The following is a 24,959-nucleotide window of genomic DNA, read 5'->3' as shown; positions in this document are numbered from 1 at the left end:
CCCCAGCGCCCACAGCCCCAGATCCTCCCTCCACTCACCCAAAATACCCTGAAAAGGGGAAAAAAAAAACCACATTTACTGCAAAACTGGGACTGAATGCTAAAAGCACCCTCAGATCTCCATTAAAAATGGGCATAAAATGGAAAATAACCCAAATATTTCTTCCCAAAAGAGCTGCAAAGGGCAAACACAGCCCTGTTTTGGGGTAAAAATGGCCATGAAGAGAAGAGCAATGTCCCTCTTTGGGGCACAATTATCCCTAAAAGGAAAAATATCCCCTGACTTGAGTCAAAACCGGCCAGGAAGTGCAGGGAAATGTCAATATTTAGGGCTGAACGAGAAAGAAAGGGCAAAAATATTCCCGAATTTAAGGCATAAATTGTTGTAAAGGGAAAAGCATTCCAGATTTGTGGCAACAAAAAACGGCCAAAAGGGGGAAAATGTCCCCACAGTCAGGGGAAAAATGGCCATAAAAGGAAAGGTCTTCCAGGATTTGGGACAAAAGAGGCCTGAAGAGCCAGATCCTGCTCAGTTTTGGGACAAAGTAGGCCGTCAGAGCCAAACCCACCCACATTTGGGACAAAACTGGCCATAAATGGTGAAACATGAGCAGTTTGGGGCAAAATTGGCCATAAATGTCAAAGCAGGGCCAGATTCAGTCAAGAACTTGTCAAAAAGAGCCAAAGCATCCCTAGGCTTGGGTCAAAAAGGGACCAGAGAAGGAAAGCGCCCAGATTTGGTGCAAAATCGGAGACATGGGGCAAAACAGCCCCAGAGTTCCTGAAAAAGCAACAATTAAGGGTTAAAAATTGCCAGATTTAGGGAGAAAAGGGTCATAAAAGGAAACCATGCCCAGCTTTGGTCCAGAAATGGCCAGAAAGGGCAAAATCATCCCAGGATTTTGGGGGACAAAAATCCTTCTCCAAATGGAAAAGCATCAACGTCGTTGGGGCAAAACCACCTGGAAGGTAAAAGCCGTCCCCAAATCGGGGGGAAAAAGAGTGAAAAAGGACAAAAGCAGGGGGAGATTTGCTGCAGAACTGGGCAGAAAGAGGAAAAGGGATGTTTTTGTCACGGCATGAACCACCGTGACAAGCATAAGCACAAGCATAACCACAAGTACCATCTCCCACGGTGACACAGGGGGTGACAAAATCCCCCGGTGCAGCCCCCTCCTCTGCGGGGCCGCACGCCCCAGCGCCCACAGCCCCAGATCCTCCCTCCACTCACCCAAAATACCCCAAAAAATGGACAAAACCCCCCAGATCTAGGACAAAAACCCCCACAGAAGGACACAGCATCGATATAATGGGGCAGGACGGGGGATAAAGGGCAAAAGCAGCCTCGTCTCGGGGGCAAAAAAGGCAGTAAAATGCAAAAACAGCCTCAAAATTCCTCCTGAATGAGCCCCAGAAGCCAAAAACCTCCTTGAATTTGGGCCAAAATGATGGTAAAAATAAGAAGAATGCACATATTTGGGGTAAAACCCGACATAAAGGGCAAAACATCCCGAAAGTGGGGGCAAAACTGGCCCTAGAGGACAAACTATCCCCATAGCGGGGCACAAATGGCCCCAGAGGGCAAAATGTCCTCCGATTTGGGGCAAAAAAGGGCCAGAAAGGGCAAAACGTCCCCACATTGGCTGCAGAACTGGCTCCGAGGTCCAAAAGGAGCACAGAATTGGGGCAAAAAAAGGGGCCATAAGGGAGCAATTAAGGCTATATTTATGGCAAAAAATGTCCTAAATGGACCAGGATGCGAGGATTTGGTGACAAAAATGGGGATAAAGGGCAAAAGAGCCCCAGATTGGATGCAGAAGTGGCCAGAAAAGGGGAAAAGGGCCCCGAATCCCACAACCAGACCCAGATTTGGGGCAAAACTGACCAGAAAGGGTCAAAACATCCCCAGATGTTCCACAGAAGTTTCCCTAAGAGGCAAAGCAAGCCCAGATCTGGGGAAAAAATGACCCTGAATGGGAAAGAACGCCCAGATTTGGGGCAAAATTGACCCTCAAACGGTCAGAAACCCCAGTATTTGGGGCGAAACTGACCCAAAAAAGGGAAAGAAACCCCAGATTTGGGTCAAGAATGGCCAGAAGAGGTAACACCATGCCTAGAACTGATTTAAAATTGAAAATAAAAGGTAAATGGTGCTTGTTTTAGGGCAGAAATGGTCCAGAATGGGAAAACCATCCCCACCTTTGGGACAGAAATGGGCAGAAAAGGGAAACAGTCCCCATTTTCACTGGGGACATGAGACCTGCAGTTTTTGTCACCACCTGCACCACTGTGGGAGCCCAACCACCAGCACCATCTCCCACGGTGACACAGGGGGTGACAAAATCCCCCGGCGCAGCCCCCTCCTCTGCGGGGCCGCACGCCCCAGCACCCACAGCCCCAGATCCTCCCCCCACTCACCCAAAATACCCTGAAAAGGGGAAAAAAACAAACAGATTTACTGCAAAATTGGGTCTAAATTTCAAAAGCACCCTCAGATCTCCGTTAAAAATGGGCATAAAGTGCAAAATAACCCCAAAAGTTCTTCCCAAAAGAGCTGCAAAGGGCAAATACAGCCCTGTTTTCGGATAAAAATGGCCATGAAGAGAAGAGAATGTCCCTCTTTGGGGCACAATTATCCCTAAAAGGCAAAATATCCCCTGACTTGAGTCAAAAACGGCCTGGAAGTGCAGGGAAATGTCAATATTTAGGGCCGAACGAGCAAGAAAGGGCAAAAATATTCCCAAATTTAAGGCATAAATTGTTGTAAAGGGAAAAGCATTCCCAGATTTGGGGCAACAAAAAATGGCTAAAAGGGGGAAAATGTCCCCACAATCAGGGGAAAAATGGTCATAAAAGGAAAGGTCTTCCTGGATTTCGGACAAAACAGGCCTGAAGAGCCAGATCCTGCTCAGTTTTGGGACAAAGTAGGCTGTCAGAGCCAAACCCACCCAGGTTTGGGACAAAACTGGCCATAAATGGTGAAACTTGAGCAGTTTGGGGCAAAATTGGCCATAAATGTCAAAGCAGGGCCAGATTCAAGCAAGAACTTGTCAAAAAGAGCCAAAGCATCCCTAGGCTTGGGTCAAAAAGGGACCAGAGAGGGAAAGCGCCCAGATTTGGTGCAAAATCGGAGACATGGGGCAAAACATACCCAGAGTTCCTGAAAAAGCAACAATTAAGGGTTAAAAATTGCCAGATTCAGGGAGAAAAGGGTGGTAAAAGGAAACCATGCCCAGCTTTGGTCCAGAAATGGCCAGAAAGGGCAAAATCATCCCAGGATTTGGGGGGCAAAAATCCTTCTCCACATGGAAAAGCGTCAACGTCGTTGGGGCAAAACCACCTGGAAGGTAAAAGCCGCCCCCAAATCGGGGGAAAAAGGGTGAAAAAGGGCAAAAGCAGGGGGAGATTTGCTGCAGAACTGGTTAGAAAGAGGAAAAGGGATGTTTTTGTCACGGCATGAACCACCGTGAGGAGCACAAGCATAACCACCAGTATAACAAGTACCAGCTCCCACGGTGACACAGGGGGTGACAAAATCCCCCGGCGCAGCCCCCTCCTCTGCGGGGCCACACGCCCCAGCGCCCACAGCCCCACATCCTCCCTCCACTCACCCAAAATACCCCAAAACGGCCAAAAAATCCCAATCGGGGGGGGCAAAACAGCCATGAAGAGCAAAACCTGCCCCAGTCTTTCTTCCTCAAAGAGCTGTAAAGGGCAAATACAGCCCCGTTCTGGGGCTAAAAGGGCCAGAAAAGGCAGAGAAATGCTCCTCTCCAGGGCAAAATTAGCCATCAGGGGCAAGACTTTTCCCGATTTGGGGCAAAAACAGCCAGAAAAGGCAGAGAAATGCCAATATTCTGGTGGAAAAGTGTCTAGAACGGGCCAAACTGTTCTAGTTTGGGGTCTAAAAGGGGGCAGAAAGGGCAAAACCATTCCCAAATATTGGGCATAAATAGTTGTAAAGGGAAAAGCATCCCCAGATTTGGGGCAAAAACTGGCCCAAAGAGGGAAAATATCTCCATGTTTAGGGAAGAAATGGTCATAAATGGAAAAGAAATCCCAGATTTGGGTCAAAAGTGGGCAAGGAAGGCGGAGATTTGGGTCGAAAGTGGTCGCAAGAGCCAGTGCATGCCCTGGTTTGGGGTGAAACTGGCCAGAAAGGGCAAAGGACCCCAAGATTTGGGTCAAGAACGGCCCAAAGAGCCAAAGCCTTCCCAGTTCTGGGAGAAAATGGCCGAAATAGGCCAAAGCATGGCCAGATTTGGGTCAAAATGGGCCCAAATGGGCCAAAGCATGGCTAGATATTGGTCAAAACTGACCCCAAGAGCCAAATCCAGCCCAGATTTTGGGCAAAAGTGGCCACAAAGGGCCAAAGTATTCCCTGGTTTGGGTCAAGAATGTCCAGAAGAGCCAAAGCACCCCCAGATTTGGGTTCAAACTGGCCCAAAGGGGCAAAACGTGCCCAGATTTGGGTCCAGAATGGCCCACGAGACCAAAGGAGGCCCAGATTTGGGGCAAAACTGGCAGAAAAAGGGCCAAACCATGCTCAGAATTGCTGAAAAACTGGCAATAGATGGTAAAACCATCTGTAGCTTGAGGGGAAAAGAGGCCCCAAAAGGAAATCCACCCCCTGGGGAAGGGGCCGGGAAGGGGAAGAGGGAACGGGGGGGCTGGTCCCCCGGGAAGCTGAGCCCCCACCACGTTACTGTCACACCACGAACCACCGTGAGGAGCATTAGCACCACCACAACCATCTCCCACGGTGACACAGGGGGTGACAAAATCCCCCGGCGCAGCCCCCTCCTCTGTGGGGCCGCACGCCCCAGCGCCCACAGCCCCACATCCTCCCTCCACTCACCCAAAATACCCTGAAAAGGGGAAAAAAACCCCCAGATTTACTGCAAAACTGGGTCTAAATGCCAAAAGCACCCTCAGATCTCCCTTAAAAATGGGCATCAAATGCAAAATCACCCCAATAGTTCTTCCCAAACGAGCTGCAAAGGGCAAACACAGCCCTGTTTTGGGGTAAAAATGGCCATGAAGAGAAGAGGAATGTCCCTCTTTGGGGAAAAATTATCCCTAAAACGAAAAAATATCCCCTGACTTGAGTCAAAAACGGCCAGGAAGTGCAGGGAAATGTCAATATTTAGGGCCGAACGAGAAAGAAAGGGTAAAAATATTCCCAAATTTAAGGCATAAATTGTTGTAAAGGGAAAAGCATTCCCAGATTTGGGGCAACAAAAAACGGCTAAAAGGGGGAAAATGTCCCCACAGTCAGGGGAAAAATGGTCATAAAAGGAAAGGTCTTCCCGGATTTGGGACAAAACAGGCCTGAAGAGCCAGATCCTGCTCAGTTTTGGGACAAAGTAGGCTGTCAGAGCCAAACCCACCCAGGTTTGGGACAAAACTGGCCATAAATGGTGAAACTTGAGCAGTTTGGGGCAAAATTGGCCATAAATGTCAAAGCAGGGCCAGATTCAAGCAAGAACTTGTCAAAAAGAGCCAAAGCATCCCTAGGCTTGGGTCAAAAAGGGACCAGAGAGGGAAAGCGCCCGGAGTTGGTGCAAAATCGGAGACATGGGGCAAAACATACCCAGAGTTCCTGAAAAAGCAACAATTAAGGGTTAAAAATTGCCAGATTTAGGGAGAAAAGGGTGGTAAAAGGAAACCATGCCCAGCTTTGGTCCAGAAATGGCCAGAAAGGGCAAAATCATCCCAGGATTTGGGGGGCAAAAATCCTTCTCCAAATGGAAAAGCGTCAACGTCGTTGGGGCAAAACCACCTGGAAGGTAAAAGCCGCCCCCAAATCGGGGGGAAAAAGGGTGAAAAAGGGCAAAAGCAGAGGGAGATTTGCTGCAGAACTGGGCAGAAAGAGGAAAAGGGATGTTTTTGTCACGGCATGAACCACCGTGAGGAGCACAAGCATAACCACCAGTATAACAAGTACCATCTCCCACTGTGACACAGGGGGTGACAAAATCCCCCGGCGCAGCCCCCTCCTCTGCGGGGCCGCACGCCCCAGCGCCCACAGCCCCACATCCTCCCTCCACTCACCCAAAATACCCTGAAAAAAGGGACAAAAATCCATTGATTTATGGCAAAACTGAGTCTAAATGGCAAAAGCACCCTCAGATCTCTGTTAAAAATGGGCATAAAATGCAAAATCACCCCAATAGTTCTTTCCAAAAGAGCTGCAAAGGGCAAACACAGCCCTGTTTTGGGGTAAAAATGGCCATGAAGAGAAGAGCAATGTCCCTCTTTGGGGAAAAATTATCCCTAAAGGGCAAAATATCCTCGGACTTGGGGAAAAAATGGCCATAAGAGGGAGAGAAATGCCAATACTGGGGGGAGAAATGACCCTAAAGAGCAAAATCCACACTAGAATTGGGGTCAAGGTGGCCCTAAAAGGTAAAAGAGCCCCGTATTTCTGCAATTCTGGAAAGAAAGGGCAAAAACATCGTCATATTTGGCCTAAAAAGGGACAAAACAGGTAAAAACAGTCCCAGGATTTTGGGGAAATCCTTCTCCAAATGGAAAAGCGTCAACGTCGTTGGGGCAAAACCACCTGGAAGGTAAAAGCCGCCCCCAAATCGGGGGGAAAAAGAGTGAAAAAGGGCAAAAGCAGGGGGAGATTTGCTGCAGAACTGGGCAGAAAGAGGAAAAGGGATGTTTTTGTCACGGCATGAACCACCGTGACAAGCATAACCCCAACAACCAGTACCATCTCCCACGGTGACACAGGGGGTGACAAAATCCCCCGGCGCAGCCCCCTCCTCTGTGGGGCCGCACGCCCCAGCGCCCACAGCCCCAGATCCTCCCTCCACTCACCCAAAATACCACCAAAAAAGGGACAAAACCCCCCAGATTTAGGACAAAAACCCCCACAGAAGGACACAGCATCGATATAATGGGGCAGGACGGGGGATAAAGGGCAAAAGCAGCCTCGTCTCGGGGGCAAAAAAGGCAGTAAAATGCAAAAAACAGCCTCAAAATTCCTCCTGAACGAGCCCCAAACGCCAAAAACGTCCTTGAATTTGGGCCAAAATGATGGTAAAAATAAGAAGAATGCACATATTTGGGGAAAAAACAAACATAAAGGGCAAAACATCCCGAAATTGGGGGCAAAACTGGCCCTAGAGGACAAACTATCCCCATAGCGGGGCACAAATGGCCCCAGAGGGCAAAATGTCCTCCGATTTGGGGCAAAAAAGGGCCAGAAGGGGCAAAACGTCCCCACATTGGCTGCAGAACTGGCTCCGAGGTCCAAAAGGAGCACAGATTTGGGGCAAAAAAGGGGCCATAAGGGAGCAATTAAGGCTATATTTATGGCAAAAAATGTCCGAAATGGACCAGGATGCGAGGATTTGGTGACAAAAATGGGGATAAAGGGCAAAAGAGCCCCAGATTGGATGCAGAAGTGGCCAGAAAAGGGGAAAAGGGCCCCGAATCCCAACAACCAGACCCAGATTTGAGGCAAAACTGACCCTAAAAGGTTAAAACCGTCCTCAGATGTTCCACAAAAGTTTCCCTAAGAGGCAAAGCAAGCCCAGATCTGGGGAAAAAATGACCCTAAAAGGGAAAGAATGCCCAGATTTGGGGCAAAATTGACCCTCAAAGGGTCAGAAACCCCAATATTTGGGGCGAAACTGACCCAAAAAAGGGAAAGAAACCCCAGATTTGGGTCAAGAATGGCCAGAAGAGGTAACACCATGCCTAGAACTGATTTAAAATTGAAAATAAAAGGTAAATGGTGCTTGTTTTAGGGCAGAAATGGTCGAGAATGGGAAAACCATCCCCACCTTTGGGACAGAAATGGGCAGAAAAGGGAAACAGTCCCCATTTTCACTGGGGACATGAGACCTGCAGTTTTTGTCACCACCTGCACCACTGTGGGAGCCCAACCACCACCAGCACCATCTCCCACGGTGACACAGGGGGTGACAAAATCCCCCGGCGCAGCCCCCTCCTCTGCGGGGCCGCACGCCCCAGCGCCCACAGCCCCAGATCCTCCCCCCACTCACCCAAAATACCCTGAAAAGGGGAAAAAAAACCAGATTTACTGCAAAACTGGGAGTGAATGCCAAAAGCACCCTCAGATCTCTGTTAAAAATGGGCATAAAATGCAAAATCACCCCAATAGTTCTTCCCAAAAGAGCTGCAAAGGGCAAACACAGCCCTGTTTTGGGGTAAAAATGGCCATGAAGAGAAGAGCAATGTCCCTCTTTGGGGCAAAATTACCCCTAAAGGGCAAAATATCCTCGGACTTGGGGAAAAAATGGCCATAAGAGGGAGAGAAATGCCAATACTGGGGGGAGAAATGACCCTAAAAGAGCAAAATGCACCCGACAATTGGGGTCAAGGTGGCCCTAAAAGGTAAAAGAGCCCCGTATTTCTGCAATTCTGGAAAGAAAGGGCAAAAACATCATCGTATTTGGCCTGAAAAAAGACAAAACGGGTAAAAACAGTCCCAGGATTTGGGGCAAAACCAAAAAAAAACCCAAAATACCCTTAACAAAGGGAAAAAATCCGAGATTTAGGGGAAAAATCGGGCATAAACGTTAAAACCCACCCAGATTTGCTGTGAAAATCCGCACAGAAGGAAAAAGCATCCCCAGATTGGGGCAGAAAAGGGGATAAAATGGAAAAGGATCCTCATCTCGGGGGCAAAAAGGGCATTAGAAGACAAAACAACCCCAAATTTCCTGCGGAATTGGAACCACAAGAAAAAACCACCATCCCATTTGGGCCCAAATATTGAAAAAGGAAAAAAATGGTGTGTTTCTCTTGGACAAATCCAGCCCTAAATGGCAGAACGGCCCCAAACTGGGGCCAAAGCGGCCACAGAAGGCAAAACAGCCCCAGGTTTGGGGTGGAACGAGACCCAAAAGGCCAAAGCGGGACCGTATTTGGAGCAAAAATGGCCGTAAGGGGCCAAAAATCCCAACGCCTTGGGGTGAAACAGCCCCAGGTTTAAGGCAAAACATTCTCTAAAAGGAAAACCGTCCTCGGATTTGGGGCAAAACTGGCCCTGGAGGACAAAATCCGAGCATCTTGGGGCAAAACCTCTACATTTTGGGCCAAAACCTCTACGTATCGGGGCAAAAATAGCCAAAGAGAAGAGAAGAGGCCACTATTTGGAGCAAAAATGGAAATAAAGCTTCAAAGCAACCCCAGATTCACTGCAAAAGGGGCCAGAAAGGGGAAATTGGCCCAAATTAGGTGAAACAATCGGATAATAGCCAAACTCGGAGCCACTTTTTGGGCCAAAATGGGCCCAAAGAGCCAAAGGAGGCCCAGATTTGGGTCAAAAGTGGTCAAAAAGAGGCAAAGCATCCCTAGGCTTGGGTCAAAAAGGGACCAGAGAGGGAAAGCGCCCAGATTTGGTGCAAAATTGGAGACTATGGGCAAAACATCCCCAGAGTTCCTGAAAAAGCAACAATTAAGGGTTAAAAATTGCCAGATTTAGGGAGAAAAGGGTGGTAAAAGGAAAACATGCCCAGCTTTGGTCCAGAAATGCCCAGAAAGGGCAAAATCATCCCAGGATTTGGGGGGCAAAAATCCTTCTCCAAATGGAAAAGCGTCAACGTCGTTGGGGCAAAACCACCTGGAAGGTAAAAGCCGCCCCCAAATCGGGGGAAAAAGAGTGAAAAAGGGCAAAAGCAGGGGGAGATTTGCTGCAGAACTGGGCAGAAAGAGGAAAAGGGATGTTTTTGTCACGGCATGAACCACCGTGAGGATCATAACCCCAACCACTACCATCTCCCACGGTGACACAGGGGGTGACAAAATCCCCCGGCGCAGCCCCCTCCTCTGCGGGGCCGCACGCCCCAGCGCCCACAGCCCCACATCCTCCCTCCACTCACCCAAAATACCCCCAAAAAGGGACAAAACCCCCCAGATTTAGGGCAAAAACCCCCACAGAAGGACACAGCATCGATATAATGGGGCAGGACGGGGGATAAAGGGCAAAAGCAGCCTCGTCTCGGGGGCAAAAAAGGCTATAAAATGCAAAAACAGCCTCAAAACTCCTCCTGAACGAGCCCCAGAAGCCAAAAACGTCCTTGAATTTGGGCCAAAATGATGGTAAAAATAAGAAGAATGCACATATTTGGGGAAAAACCTGACATAAAGGGCAAAACATCCCGAAAGTGGGGGCAAAACTGGCCCTAGAGGACAAACTATCCCCATAGCGGGGCACAAATGGCCCCAGAGGGCAAAATGTCCTCCGATTTGGGGCAAAAAAGGGCCAGAAAGGGCAAAACGTCCCCACATTGGCCGCAGAACTGGCTCCGAGGTCCAAAAGGAGCACAGATTTGGGGCAAAAAAGGGGCCATGAGGGAGCAATTAATGCTATATTTATGGCAAAAACTGTCCTAAATGGACCAGGATGCGAGGATTTGGTGACAAAAATGGGGATAAAGGGCAAAAGAGCCCCAGATTGGATGCAGAAGTGGCCAGAAAAGGGGAATAGGGCCCCGAATCCCAACAACCAGACCCAGATTTGGGGCAAAACTGACCAGAAAGGGTCAAAACATCCCCAGATGTTCCACAAAAGTTTCCCTAAGAGGCAAAGCAAGCCTAGAACTGGGGAAAAAATGACCCTGAATGGGAAAGAACGCCCAGATTTGGGGCAAAATTGACCCTCAAAGGGTCAGAAACTCAATATTTGGGGTAAAAGTGACCCAAAAAAGGGAAAGAAACCCCAGATTTGGGTCAAGAATGGCCAGAAGAGGTAACACCATGCCTAGAATTGATACAAAATTGAAAATAAAAGGTATAACGCCCATTTTAGGGCAGAAATGGTCGAGAATGGGAAAACCACCCCCACTTTTGGGACAGAAATGGGCAGAAAAGGGAAACTATCCCCATTTTCAGTGGGGACGTGAGACCTGCAGTTTTTGTCACCACCTGCACCACTGTGGGAGCCCAACCACCACCAGCACCATCTCCCACGGTGACACAGGGGGTGACAAAATCCTCCGACACAGCCCCCTCCTCTGCGGGGCCGCACGCCCCAGCGCCCACATCCTCCCTCCACTCACCCAAAATACACCCAAAATGGGACAAAACCCCCCAGATTTGCTGCAAAAGTGCGTTTAAATGCCAAAAGCACCCTCAGATCTCCATTAAAAATGGGCATAAAATGCAAAATCACCCCTATATGTCTTCGCAAAAGAGCTGCAAAGGGCAAATACAGCCCTGTTTTGGGGTAAAAATGGCCATGAAGAGAAGAGGAATGTCCCTCTTTGGGGAAAAATTATCCCTAAAGGGCAAAATATCCTCCGACTTGGGGAAAAATGGCCATAAGAGGGAGAGAAATGCCAATACTGGGGGGAGAAATGACCCTAAAAGAGCAAAATCCACCCTACAATTGGGGTCAAGGTGGCCCTAAAAGGTAAAAGAGCCCCGTATTTCTGCAATTCTGGAAAGAAAGGGCAAAAACATCATCATATTTGGTCTAAAAATGGACAAAAAGGGTAAAAACAGTCCCAGGACTTGGGGCAAAACCTTCTCCAAATGGAAAAGCGTCAACGTCGTTGGGGCAAAACCACCTGGAAAGTAAAAGCCGCCCCCAAATTGGGGGGGAAAAGGGTGGAAAAGGGCAAAAGCAGGGGGAGATTTGCTGCAGAACTGGGCAGAAAGAGGAAAAGGGATGTTTTTGTCACGGCATGAACCACCGTGATAGGCACAAACATACGAACGAGGATAACCATAACCCCAACAAGCATCTCCCACGGTGACACAGGGGGTGACAAAATCCCCCGGCGCAGCCCCCTCCTCTGCGGGGCCGCACGCCCCAGCGCCCACAGCCCCACATCCTCCCTCCACTCACCCAAAATACCCCCAAAAAGGGACAAAACCCCCCAGATTTAGGGCAAAAACCCCCACAGAAGGACACAGCATCGATATAATGGGGCAGGACGGGGGATAAAGGGCAAAAGCAGCCTCGTCTCGGGGGCAAAAAAGGCTATAAAATGCAAAAACAGCCTCAAAATTCCTCCTGAACGAGCCCCAGAAGCCAAAAACGTCCTTGAATTTGGGCCAAAATGATGGTAAAAATAAGAAGAATGCACATATTTGGGGAAAAACCTGACATAAAGGGCAAAACATCCCGAAAGTGGGGGCAAAACTGGCCCTAGAGGACAAACTATCCCCATAGCGGGGCACAAATGGCCCCAGAGGGCAAAATGTCCTCCGATTTGGGGCAAAAAAGGGCCAGAAAGGGCAAAACGTCCCCACATTGGCCGCAGAACTGGCTCCGAGGTCCAAAAGGAGCACAGATTTGGGGCAAAAAAGGGGCCATAAGGGAGCAATTAAGGCTATATTTATGGCAAAAACTGTCCTAAATGGACCAGGATGCGAGGATTTGGTGACAAAAATGGGGATAAAGGGCAAAAGAGCCCCAGATTGGATGCAGAAGTGGCCAGAAAAGGGGAATAGGGCCCCGAATCCCAACAACCAGACCCAGATTTGGGGCAAAACTGACCAGAAAGGGTCAAAACATCCCCAGATGTTCCACAAAAGTTTCCCTAAGAGGCAAAGCAAGCCTAGAACTGGGGAAAAAATGACCCTGAATGGGAAAGAACGCCCAGATTTGGGGCAAAATTGACCCTCAAAGGGTCAGAAACTCAATATTTGGGGTAAAAGTGACCCAAAAAAGGGAAAGAAACCCCAGATTTGGGTCAAGAATGGCCAGAAGAGGTAACACCATGCCTAGAATTGATACAAAATTGAAAATAAAAGGTATAACGCCCATTTTAGGGCAGAAATGGTCGAGAATGGGAAAACCACCCCCACTTTTGGGACAGAAATGGGCAGAAAAGGGAAACTATCCCCATTTTCAGTGGGGACGTGAGACCTGCAGTTTTTGTCACCACCTGCACCACTGTGGGAGCCCAACCACCACCAGCACCATCTCCCACGGTGACACAGGGGGTGACAAAATCCTCCGACACAGCCCCCTCCTCTGCGGGGCCGCACGCCCCAGCGCCCACATCCTCCCTCCACTCACCCAAAATACCCTGAAAAAAGGGACAAAACCCCCCAGATTTGCTGCAAAAGTGCGTTTAAATGCCAAAAGCACCCTCAGATCTCCCTTAAAAATGGGCATAAAAAGCAAAATCACCCCTATATGTCTTCGCAAAAGAGCTGCAAAGGGCAAATACAGCCCTGTTTTGGGGTAAAAATGGCCATGAAGAGAAGAGGAATGTCCCTCTTTTGGGGCAAAATTATCCCTAAAGGGTAAAATATCCTCCGACTTGGGGAAAAATGGCCATAAGAGGGAGAGAAATGCCAATACTGGGGGGAGAAATGACCCTAAAAGAGCAAAATCCACCCGACAATTGGGGTCAAGGTGGCCCTAAAAGGTAAAAGAGCCCCGTATTTCTGCAATTCTGGAAAGAAAGGGCAAAAACTTCGTCATATTTTGCCTAGAAAGGGACAAAATGGGTAAAAACAGTCACAGGATTTGGGGCAAAACCTTCTCCAAATGGAAAAGCGTCAACGTCGTTGGGGCAAAACCACCTGGAAGGTAAAAGCCGCCCCCAAATCGGGGGGCAAAAAGGTGGAAAAAGGGCAAAAGCAGGGGGAGATTTGCTGCAGAACTGGGCAGAAAGAGGAAAAGGGATGTTTTTGTCACGGCATGAACCACCGTGACAAGCATAAGCATAACAACCACTATCATCTCCCACGGTGACACAGGGGGTGACAAAATCCCCCGGCGCAGCCCCCTCCTCTGCGGGGCCGCACGCCCCAGCACCCACAGCCCCAGATCCTCTCTTCCCTGACCCAAAATACCACTAAAAAGGGACAAAAATCCATTGATTTATGGCAAAACTGGGTCTAAATGCCAAAAGCACCCTCAGATCTCTGATAAAAATGGGCATAAAATGCAAAATCACCCCAATAGTTCTTCCCAAAAGAGCTACAAAGGGCAAATACAGCCCTATTTTGGGGTAAAAATGGCCATGAAGAGAAGAGGAATGTCCCTCTTTGGGGAAAAATTATCCCTAAAGAGAAAAAGATCCTCCAACTTGGGGAAAAAACAGCCAGGAAGTGCAGGGAAATGTCAATATTTAGGGCTGAACGAGAAAGAAAGGGCAAAAATATTCCCAGATTTAAGGCATAAATTGTTGTAAAGGGAAAAGCATTCCCAGATTTGTGGCAACAAAAAACGGCTAAAAGGGGGAAAATGTCCCCACAATCAGGGGAAAAATGGCCATAAAAGGAAAGGTCTTCCCGGATTTGGGACAAAACAGGCCTGAAGAGCCAGATCCTGCTCAATTTTGGGACAAAGAAGGCCGTCAGAGCCAAACCCACCCAGATTTGGGACAAAACTGGCCATAAATGGTGTAACATGAGCGGTTTGGGCCAAAATTGGCCATAAATGTCAAAGCAGGCCCAGATCTAGGTCAAAAATGGCCATGAAGGGCAAAACAGGCCCAGATTTGGGTCGAGAGTGGCCATAAAGGGCAAAACAGGCCCAGATTTGGGGCAAAACAGGTCCTAAGAGCCTGTTGTGCTCCCTGAAAGGCTCTGGGCCACCTCACAAGAGGTCTGGGCTCCTTCAAAGGCTCTTGGCCACCACGAAAAGCTTTTGGCCACCACATAAAGGGATCTGAGCTCCTCCAAAGGCTCTTGTCAAGGGCCTGTGGTCCTTCAGAGGCTCTTGGCCACCATGCCAGGCGTCTGGGCTCCTCCAAAAGCTCTTGCAAAGGGTCTGAGTTCCTTCAGAGGCTCTTGGCCACCACAGTATGGGTCTGGGCTCCTTCAAAGGCCCTTGGCCACCATGAAAAGCTTGTGGCCACAACAGAAAGGGGCCTGAGCTCCTTGAAAGGCTCTTACCAATGGTCTGAGCTCCTCCAAAGGCTCTTGGGCCACCACACAAGGGGTCTGGGCTCCTCCAAAGGCTCTTGGGCCACCACACAATGGGTCTTACAAAGGGTTTGAGCTCCTCCAAAGGCTCTTGGCCACCACGCTGTGGGTCTGAGCTCCTCAAAAGGCTCTTGCAAAAGGTCTGAGCTCTTTCAAAGGCTCTTGGCCACCATGAAATGGGGTCTGGGCTCCTTCAAAGGCTCTTGGTATGAGGTCCCTCAAAGGCACTTGGCCACCATGCAAGGGATCTTGCAAAGGGGTTTGAGCTCCTTCAAAGGCTCTTGGCCACCACATTGTGGGTCTGAGCTCCTCCAAAGTCTCTTGGGCCACCATGAAAAAAACTGTGGAAAAGAGGGGTCCCCCTCAATTTATAACCATAAAACTGTGGAAAAGAGGAGTCCCCGCTCACTTTAAATCTGTAAAACTGTGGAAAAGAGGGATCTAGATCACCTTAAGTCCGTAAAACTGTGGAAATAGAGGGGAACCCCCTCAATTTATAACCATAAAACTGTGGAAAAGAGGGATCCACATCACCTTAAATCCATAAAATTGTGGAAAAGTGGGACCCTCCTCACTTTAAATCCATAAAACTGTGAAAAAGAGGGATCTAGATCACCTTAAATCCGTAAAACTGTGGAAAAGAGGCATGGCTTGGTGGACAAGGGCAGAGCAACAGACGTCATCTACCTGGACTTATGCAAAGCGATTGACACTGTCCCGCACGACATCCTGGTCTCAAAATTGGAAAGTCACGGGTTCGATGGATGGACCACTCGGTGGAAAAGGAACTGGCTGAATGGCCGCACTCAAAGGGTTGTGGTCAACGGTTCAACGTCCAACTGGTGGCCAGTGAGGAGTGGAGTTCCTCAGGGGTCGGTACCGGGACCAGTGCTGTTCAACATCTTTGTCGGAGACACGGACAGTGGGACACCCTCAGCAAGTTTGCCGACGACACCAAGCTCGGTGGCGCGGTCGACACGTTGGAGGGAAGGGATGCCGTCCAGAGGGACCTGGACAGGCTGGAGAGATGGGCTCGTGCAAATCGCGTGAAGTTCAACCAGGCCAAGTGCAGGGTCCTGCACCTGGGAGGTGGCAATCCCAGGCACAGATACAGGTTGGGCGGAGAATGGACTGGAGAGCAGCCCTGAGGAGAAGGACTTGGGGGTGTTGGTGGATGAGAAGCTCAACATGAGCCGGCAACGCGCGCTGGGCAGCCCAGAAAGCCAACCCCATCCTGGGCTGCATCAAGAGAAGCGTGGCCAGCAGGTCGCGGGAGGTGATTCTACCCCTCTACTCTGCGCTCGTGAGACCCCACCTGGAGCACTGTGTCCAGCTTTGGAGTCCTCGACACAGGAAGGACATGGACCTGTTGGAACGGGTCCGGCAGAGGGCCACGAAGATGATCAGAGAGATGGAGCACCTCCCCTAATGAAGACAGGCTGAGAGAGCTGGGGTTGTTCAGCCTGGAGAAGAGAAGGCTCCGGGGAGACCTCACAGCAGCCTTCCAATATCTGAAGGGAGCCTCCAGGAGAGCCGGAGAGGGACTCTTTGTCAGGAGATGGAGTGACAGGACAAGGGGTAATGGTTTTAAACTGGAAGAGGGGAGATTTAGATGAGATACCAGAAAGAAATTCTTTGCTGTGAGGGTGGTGAGGCACTGGAACAGGTTGCCCGGGGAAGTTGTGGATGCCCCATCCCTGGAGGGGTTGAAGGCCAGGCTGGATGGGGCTTTGAGCAACCTGCTCTAGTGGGAGGTGTCCCTGCCCAGGGCAGGGGGGTTGGAACTCGGTGATCTTTAAGGTCCCTTCCAACTCCAAACATTCTATGATTCTATGAAATGGGGTCTGGGCTCCTTCAAAAGCTCTTGGCCACCAAACAAAGGGGTCTGAGCTCCTCCAAAATCTCTAGGCCACCATGAAAAGGGGTCCGGGCTCCTTCAAAGGCTCTTGGCCACCATGAAAAGGGGGCTGAGCTCCTTGAACGGCTCTTGCAAAGGGTGTGGGCTCCTTCAAAGGCTCTTGGCCACCATGAAAAGGGGTCTGGGCTCCTTCAAAGGCTCTTGGCCACCAAACAAAGGGGTCTGAGCTCCTCCAAAATCTCTAGGCCACCATGAAAAGGGGTCCGGGCTCCTTCAAAGGCTCTTGGCCACCATGAAATGGGGTCTGAGCTCATTCAAAGGCTCTTGGCCACCATGAAATGGGGTCCGGGCTCCTTCAAAAGCTCTTGGCCACCACGAAAAGCTCGTGGCCACTGCATAAAGGGGCCTGAGCTCTTCAAAAGACTCTTGCCAAGGGTCTGGTCTCCTTCAAAGGCTCTTGGCCACCATGAAAAGGGGGCTGAGCTCCTTGAACGGCTCTTGCAAAGGGTGTGGGCTCCTTCAAAGGCTCTTGGCCACCACGAAAAGGGGTCTGGGCTCCTTCAAAAGCTCTTGGCCACCAAACAAAGGGGTCTGAGCTCCTCCAAAATCTCTAGGCCACCATGAAAAGGGGTCCGGGCTCCTTCAAAGGCTCTTGGCCACCATGAAATGGGGTCTGAGCTCATTCAAAGGCTCTTGGCCACCATGAAATGGGGTCCGGGCTCCTTCAAAAGCTCTTGGCCACCACGAAAAGCTCGTGGCCACTGCATAAAGGGGCCTGAGCTCTTCAAAAGACTCTTGCCAAGGGTCTGGTCTCCTTCAAAGGCTCTTGGCCACCATGAAAAGGGGGCTGAGCTCCTTGAACGGCCCTTGCAAAGGGTGTGGGCTCCTTCAAAGGGTCTTGGGCCACCACACAAAGGGTGTGGGCTCCTTCAAAGGCTCTTGGCCACCATGAAAAGGGGTCTGGGATCCTTCAAAGGCTCTTGGCCACCATGAAAAGGGGTCTGGGATCCTTCAAAGGCTCTTGGCCACCACATAAATGGTATGAGGTCATTCAAAGGCACTTGGCCACCATGCAAGGGGCCTTGCAAAGGGGTTTGAGCTCCTCCAAAGGCTCTTGGCCACAACACTGTTGTTCTGAGCTCCTCCAAAGTCTCTTGGCCACCATGAAAAGGGGTCTGGGCTCCTTCAAAGGCTCTTGGGCCACCACACAAAGGGGCCTGAGCTCCTCAAAAGGCTCTTGCAAAGGCTCTTGGCCACCACAAAAAGCTCTTGGCCACCACGAAAAGGGGCCTGAGCTCCTCAAAAGGCTCTTGCAAAGGGTCTGGGCTCCTTCAAAGGCTCTTGGCCATCACGAAAAGCTCTTGGCCACCACGAAAAGGGGCCCGAGCTCCTCGAAAGGCTCTTGCAAAGGGTCTGGGCTCCTTCAAAGGCTCTTGGCCATCATGAAAAGCTCTTGGCCACCACATAAAGGGGCCTGAGCTCCTCGAAAGGCTCTTGCAAAGGCTCTTGGCCACCACAAAAAGCTCTTGGCCACCACGAAAAGGGGCCTGAGCTCCTCAAAAGGCTCTTGCAAAGGGTCTGGGCTCCTTCAAAGGCTCTTGGCCATCACAAAAAGGGGCCTGAGCTCCTCGAAAGGCTCTTGCAAAGGCTCTTGGCCACCACAAAAAGCTCTTGGCCACCACGAAAAGGGGCCTGAGCTCCTCGAAAGGCTCTTGCAAAGGGTCTGGGCTCCTTCAAAGGCTCTTGGCCATCACGAAAAGCTCTTGGCCACCACATAAAGGGGCCTGAGCTCCTCGAAAGGCTCTTGCAAAGGCTCTTGGCCACCACAAAAAGCTCTTGGCCACCACATAAAGGGGCCTGAGCTCCTTGAAAGGCTCTTGCAAAGGCTCTTGGCCACCACAAAAAGCTCTTGGCCACCACGAAAAAGGGCCTGAGCTCCTCGAAAGGCTCTTGCAAAGGGTCTGGGCTCCTTCAAAGGCTCTTGGCCATCACGAAAAGCTCTTGGCCACCACATAAAGGGGCCTGAGCTCCTCGAAAGGCTCTTGCAAAGGCTCTTGGCCACCACGAAAAGGGGCCTGAGCTCCTCGAAAGGCTCTTGCAAAGGGTCTGGGCTCCCTCAAAGGCTCTTGGCCATCACGAAAAGCTCTTGGCCACCACATAAAGGGGCCTGAGCTCCTCGAAAGGCTCTTTCCATGGGTCTGAGCTCCTCGAATGGCTCTTGGCTGCCACCCACGGAGCGCACCCGCCAAGGGAAGCCCTGAGGCACCATCTGCACCTGCTCAAGCGTGGCGAATGCAGCCATCAACCGTGACCACCTTCAATACCCCCATCGGTTTTTGGCCAGCCAGGAGCGGGGCCGGGGCCACCGTGAGCAGCAGCTTTGGCGCAGTAGTAGGTGGCCGTGTCCTCGGCCTTGAGGCTGTTCATCTGCAGCGTGACCGTGCTCTGGGAGTTGTCCCTGGAGATGGTGAAGCGCCCCTTCACCGACGACGCGTAGTAGGTGCTACTACCACTGCTGGTAATACCCGCGACCCACTCCAGCCCCTTCCCGGGCGCCTGTCGCACCCATTCCATGCTGTTGCTGCTGAAGGTGAATCCGGAGCCCTTGCAGCGGAGGGTGAGGGACCCCCCGGGTGTCTGGAGGCCCCCTCCGGACTCCACCAGCTCCACGGCCGCCCGCAGCCCTGGGGAGGGAGAAAGGAAGGAGAGAATTGAGTCACCCCCGAGGTCCTGCCATCGCTCGCTCCCCCATCTCCGCGCCCGGGGAGGGGGGTGTCAATGGCGGGGAGTTGGGGTCCTACCTGGGAGGGCGGCCAGGAGGAGGAGGAAGGTGGTGGCCAAGTGGGCGCCCATGGTGGGAAGAGAAGAGGAAGGGTTTGAAGGGGGGAAGAGGACGCCGGGGATGGTGCCTCCATGGTGGGACCCGGGGGTTTTTAAAGGCCCCGGGGTGGGGGGCGGGACCCCTCCCATGCAAATCCCACCCCCTCCCCCACCATCTCCTCCTCCCAGCCCCCGGCGGGGTGTTTTAATTGCAAATCTCTGCTCGTCAAACCCAATTCCTTAATTGCCATCACTTGTTTGCGCCCAGTTGTTTAATTGTGGGGGGAATCTCAGGGGAATTAATCGCAGGTGGGCAGTGAATTAATTAATTACCCCCTTTCCCCAGGGAATTAATGGCGGGTGTATGTCAAATTAATTAATTACCTTTACCCCAGGGAACTAATTGCATGTGTAAGCCGAGTTGCTTAATTACAATGTCCCCAGGGAATTTAATTGCAGGTGGGCACCCAATTTATTAATTACCCTTTCCCCAGGGAATTAATGGCGGGTGTATGTCAAATTAATTAATTACATTTACTCCAGGGAATTAACGGCAGGTGCGCGCCAAATTAATTAATTGCCCTTTCTCTAGGGAATTAATTGCAGGTGTGAGGCGAGTTGTTTAATCACGGCATCTCCAGGGAATTAATCGCAGCTGCGCAGAGAATTAATTAATTAAAGGGTCTCGAGGGAGTTTATGGCTGATATGCCCTGATTATTTTTTTTTTTTAATTGGGGTGTCTCCAGGGAATTAATCGCAGATGAACGCGGGGTTGTTTAATTACAAGGTCTCTGAATTATTTAATTGCAGTGGCTGCAGGGCCCTGATCGCTCATTTATGGTGAATTAATTAATTACAGTCACTGCCGGGCCCTGATCACTTATCTTCGCCGAATTACTTAATTGCAATCTCTGCCGTGCCCTCATCAATTCTGTACTTTGAATTAATTAGTTGCAATCTTTATCAGCTTTATACTGATCAATTTAATTGCAATCACTGCAGTGAGCCCTTATATCTTCGTTAGACGGAATTATTTAATTGTAAGCTCTGCAGAGCCCTGATCATTTATTTACCCTGATTAATTGCAACTAAATCCCTGCAGCACCCTGATGAATTATTTGCCCTAATTAATTTAATTGCAATCTCTGCAGAGCCCTTATCATTTAATTGCACTGATTTCTTTAATTAAAATCTCTGCAGGGCCCTGATTAATTATATACTCTAATTAATTTAATTGCAATCTCTGCAGCGCCCTGAGGACTTATTTACCCTAATTAATTTAATTACAATCTCTACAGTGTCCTGATAATTTATTTACACTGAATTAATTAATTGTAGTCTCTGCAGTGCCCTGATAACTAATTTACCCTGATTAATTTAATTGCAATCACTGCAGTGCCCTGATCATTTATTTGCACTGATTTCTTTAATTGCAAGCTCTGCAGTGCCCTGATACTTTATTTACACAGTAATTAATTAATTGCAATCTCTGCAGAGCCCTGATTAATTATAAGCCCTGATTAATTATAAACCCTGATTAATTTATTTCCAACCTCTGTTGAGCCCTGATGCTTTATTTACCCTAATTAATTTATTGCAATCTCTGCAGAGCCCTGATTAATTACAAACCCTGATTAATTTAATTCCAATCTCTCTGGAGCCCTGATCATTTATTTGCTCTAATTAATTTAATTGCAATCACTGCAGAGCCCTTATCATTTATTTGCCCTGATTTCTTTAATTGCAATCTCTGCCGAGCCCTGATTAATTATATACCCTGATTAATTTAATTCCAATCCCTATAGAGCCCTTATAATTTTTTTACACTGATTTCTTTAATTGCAATCTCTGCAGACCCCTGATTAATTATATACCCTGATTAATTTAACTGCAAGCTCTGTAGAACCCTGATCACTAATTGGCCCTGATTTCTTTAATTGCAATCTCTGCAGAGCCCTGATTAATTATAAACCCTGATTAATTTAATTCCAATCTCTCTGGAGCCCTGATCATTTATTTGCTCTAATTAATTTAATTGCAATCACTGCAGAGCCCTTATCATTTATTTGCCCTGATTTCTTTAATTAAAATCTCTGCAGAGCCCTGATTAATTACAAACCCTGATTAATTTATTTCCAACCTCTGTTGAGCCCTGATGCTTTATTTACCCTAATTAATTTATTGCAATCTCTGCAGAGCCCTGATTAATTACAAACCCTGATTAATTTAATTCCAATCTCTCCGGAGCCCTGATCATTTATTTGCCCTAATTAATTTATTGCAATCTCTGCAGAGCCCTGATTAATTATAAACCCTGATTAATTTAATTCCAATCTCTCCGGAGCCCTGATCATTTATTTGCCCTAATTAATTTAATTGCAATCACTGCAGAGCCCTTATCATTTATTTGCCCTGTTTTTTTTAATTAAAATCTCTGCCGAGCCCTGATTAATTATATACACTAATTAATTTAATTGCAATCACTGCAGAACCCCCTTATCTCTGTGGGTTTTTAAACCAAACTAATTAATTGCGGGCTCTTCCCAGCCCTCATTAATTCTTCAGCCTTAATTACTTAATTGCCAGCTCCGCGGTGCCCTCGTCGCTTCTTGGGGCTTAATTATTTAATTGCTCTCCCTTGATCGTTTCTTTACCTCGGGGATTTAATTGCGGTCCCTGCAGCTGCCTCAGCGCTGACGTCATCGCTCTTGTTTTGGGGTAAAAAGGCCGGAAATGAGCGTTTCGGTTGCTCTTCTCCCCCCTCCCCTCAGTGTTCTATGGCCTCCCTCGCCCCGGGGCTCAGGATTTGGGGAAAAATAATGGGGTTTTGGGGAAAATCCTGGGATTTGGGGGAGGAGGGTAGTGACGCTGATGCTTGGGGAAAAGATTTGGGGAAAATAATGGGATTTTGGGGAAAAAGTCCTGGGATTTGGGGGGGTGGGAATGCTGACGCTGGTTCTTGGGACAAAGATTTAGAGAAAACAGTGGAATTTTGGGGACAAATCCTGGGAATTTGGGGGGTGGGGATGCTGATGCTCAGGTTAAGGATTTTGTGAAAATAGTGGGGTTTAGGAAAGATGCTGGGATTTTGGTGAAAAACCTGATATTTTGGGGGGCAGGGTAGTAATTGTGATGCTTGGGGCAAGGATTTGGGGAAGATAATGGGATTTCTGGGAAAAATCCTGGATTTGGGGTGGCAGGGATGCTGATGCTCAGGGTAAGGATTTTGTGAAAATAGTGGTTTATGGGGAAGATGCTGGGATTTTGGTGAAAAACCTGGGATTTTGGGGAGCAGGATATCACTGCTGGTGCTCTGGTCAGGGATTTGGGGAAAATAGTGGGATTTTGGGGACAAATCCTGGGATTTTAAGGGGTGGGGATGCTGATGCTCGGGGTAAGGATTTTATGAAAATAGTGGGGTTTGGGGAAGATGCTGGGATTTTGGTGAGAAAAATGGGATTTTGGGGGGCGGGATATGACTGATGGTGCTCTGGTCAAGGATTTGGGGAAAATAATGGGATTTTTGGGACAAATCCTGGGATTTTAAGGGGTGGGGATGCTGATGCTCAGGATTTTATGAAAATAGTGGGGTTTGGGGAAGATGCTGGGATTTTGGTGAAAAACCTGGGATTTTGGGGAGCAGGATATCACTGCTGGTGCTCTGGTCAGGGATTTGGGGAAAATAGTGGGATTTTGGGGACAAATCCTGGGATTTTAAGGGGTGGGGATGCTGATGCTCGGGGTAAGGATTTTGTGAAAATAGTGGTTTATGGGGAAGATGCTGGGATTTTGGTGAGAAAAATGGGATTTTGGGGGGCAGGATATGACTGCTGGTGCTCTGGGCAAGGATTTGGGGAAAATAATGGGATTTTTGGGAAAAATCCTGGGTATGGGGTAGCAGGGACGCTGATACTCAGGGTAAGGATTTTGTGAAAACAGTGGTTTTAGGAAAGATGCTGGGATTTTGGTGAAAAACCTGGTATTTTGGGGGGCGGGGTAGTAATTGTGATGCTTGGGGCAAGGATTTGGGGAAGATAATGGGATTTCTGGGAAAAATCCTGGATTTGGGGTGGCAGGGATGCTGATGCTCAGGGTAAGGATTTTGTGAAAATAGTGGTTTATGGAGAAGATGCTGGGATTTTGGTGAAAAACCTGGGATTTTGGGGAGCAGGATATCACTGCTGGTGCCCTGGTCAGGGATTTGGGGAAAATAGTGGGATTTTGGGGACAAATCCTGGGATTTTAAGGGGTGGGGATGCTGATGCTCGGGGTAAGGATTTTATAAAAATAGTGGGGTTTGGGGAAGATGCTGGGATTTCGGTGAGAAAAATGGGATTTTGGGGGGCAGGATATGACTGCTGGTGCTCTGGGCAAGGATTTGGGGAAAATAATGGGATTTTTGGGAAAAATCCTGGGTATGGGGTAGCAGGGACGCTGATACTCAGGGTAAGGATTTTGTGAAAACAGTGGTTTTAGGAAAGATGCTGGGATTTTGGTGAAAAACCTGGTATTTTGGGGGGCGGGGTAGTAATTGTGATGCTTGGGGCAAGGATTTGGGGAAGATAATGGGATTTCTGGGAAAAATCCTGGATTTGGGGTGGCAGGGATGCTGATGCTCAGGGTAAGGATTTTGTGAAAATAGTGGTTTATGGAGAAGATGCTGGGATTTTGGTGAAAACCTGGGATTTTGGGGAGCAGGATATCACTGCTGGTGCTCTGGTCAGGGATTTGGGGAAAATAGTGGGATTTTGGGGACAAATCCTGGGATTTTAAGGGGTGGGGATGCTGATGCTCGGGGTAAGGATTTTATGAAAATAGTGGTTTATGGGGAAGATGCTGGGATTTTGGTGAGAAAAATGGGATTTTGGGGGACGGGATATGACTGATGGTGCTCTGGTCAAGGATTTGGGGAAAATAATGGGATTTTTGGGACAAATCCTGGGATTTTAAGGGGTGGGGATGCTGATGCTCGGGATTTTATGAAAATAGTGGGGTTTGGGGAAGATGCTGGGATTTTGGTGAGAAAAATGGGATTTTGGGGGGCAGGATATGACTGCTGGTGCCCTGGTCAGGGATTTGGGGAAAATAGTGGGATTTTTGGGACAAATCCTGGGATTTTAAGGGGTGGGGATGCTGATGCTCGGGGTAAGGATTTTATGAAAATAGTGGTTTATGGGGAAGATGCTGGGATTTTGGTGAGAAAAATGGGATTTTGGGGGGCAGGATATGACTGCTGGTGCTCTGGGCAAGGATTTGGGGAAAATAATGGGATTTTTGGGAAAAATCCTGGGTATGGGGTGGCAGGGACGCTGATACTCAGGGTAAGGATTTTGTGAAAACAGTGGTTTTAGGAAAGATTTTGGTGAAAAACCTGGTATTTTGGGGGGCAGGGTAGTAATTGTGATGC

The 24,959-nt window shown here is 49.1% G+C and overlaps 1 gene segment (V, D, J or C); it reads right to left on the bottom strand.

Annotated features, from left to right (window-relative positions):
- Positions 1 to 24,959, bottom strand: part of LOC141476533 (Ig mu chain C region-like) — a gene marked incomplete at its 3' end in the record, with an annotated part of 63,027 nt that overhangs the window by 35,737 nt on the left and 2,331 nt on the right. Inside the window, 3 exon segments of the C gene segment in view lie at positions 19,103 to 19,415; positions 19,533 to 19,559; positions 22,362 to 22,426. Of these exon segments, the coding sequence occupies positions 19,103 to 19,415; positions 19,533 to 19,559; positions 22,362 to 22,426 (405 nt within the window).

Source organism: Numenius arquata, chromosome 38 (assembly GCF_964106895.1).
Source record: "Numenius arquata chromosome 38, bNumArq3.hap1.1, whole genome shotgun sequence".
NCBI classification, from domain to species: domain Eukaryota; kingdom Metazoa; phylum Chordata; class Aves; order Charadriiformes; family Scolopacidae; genus Numenius; species Numenius arquata.
Note: the sequence above shows the minus strand (reverse complement) of the source record. Positions and strands in the feature narration are given on the sequence as shown.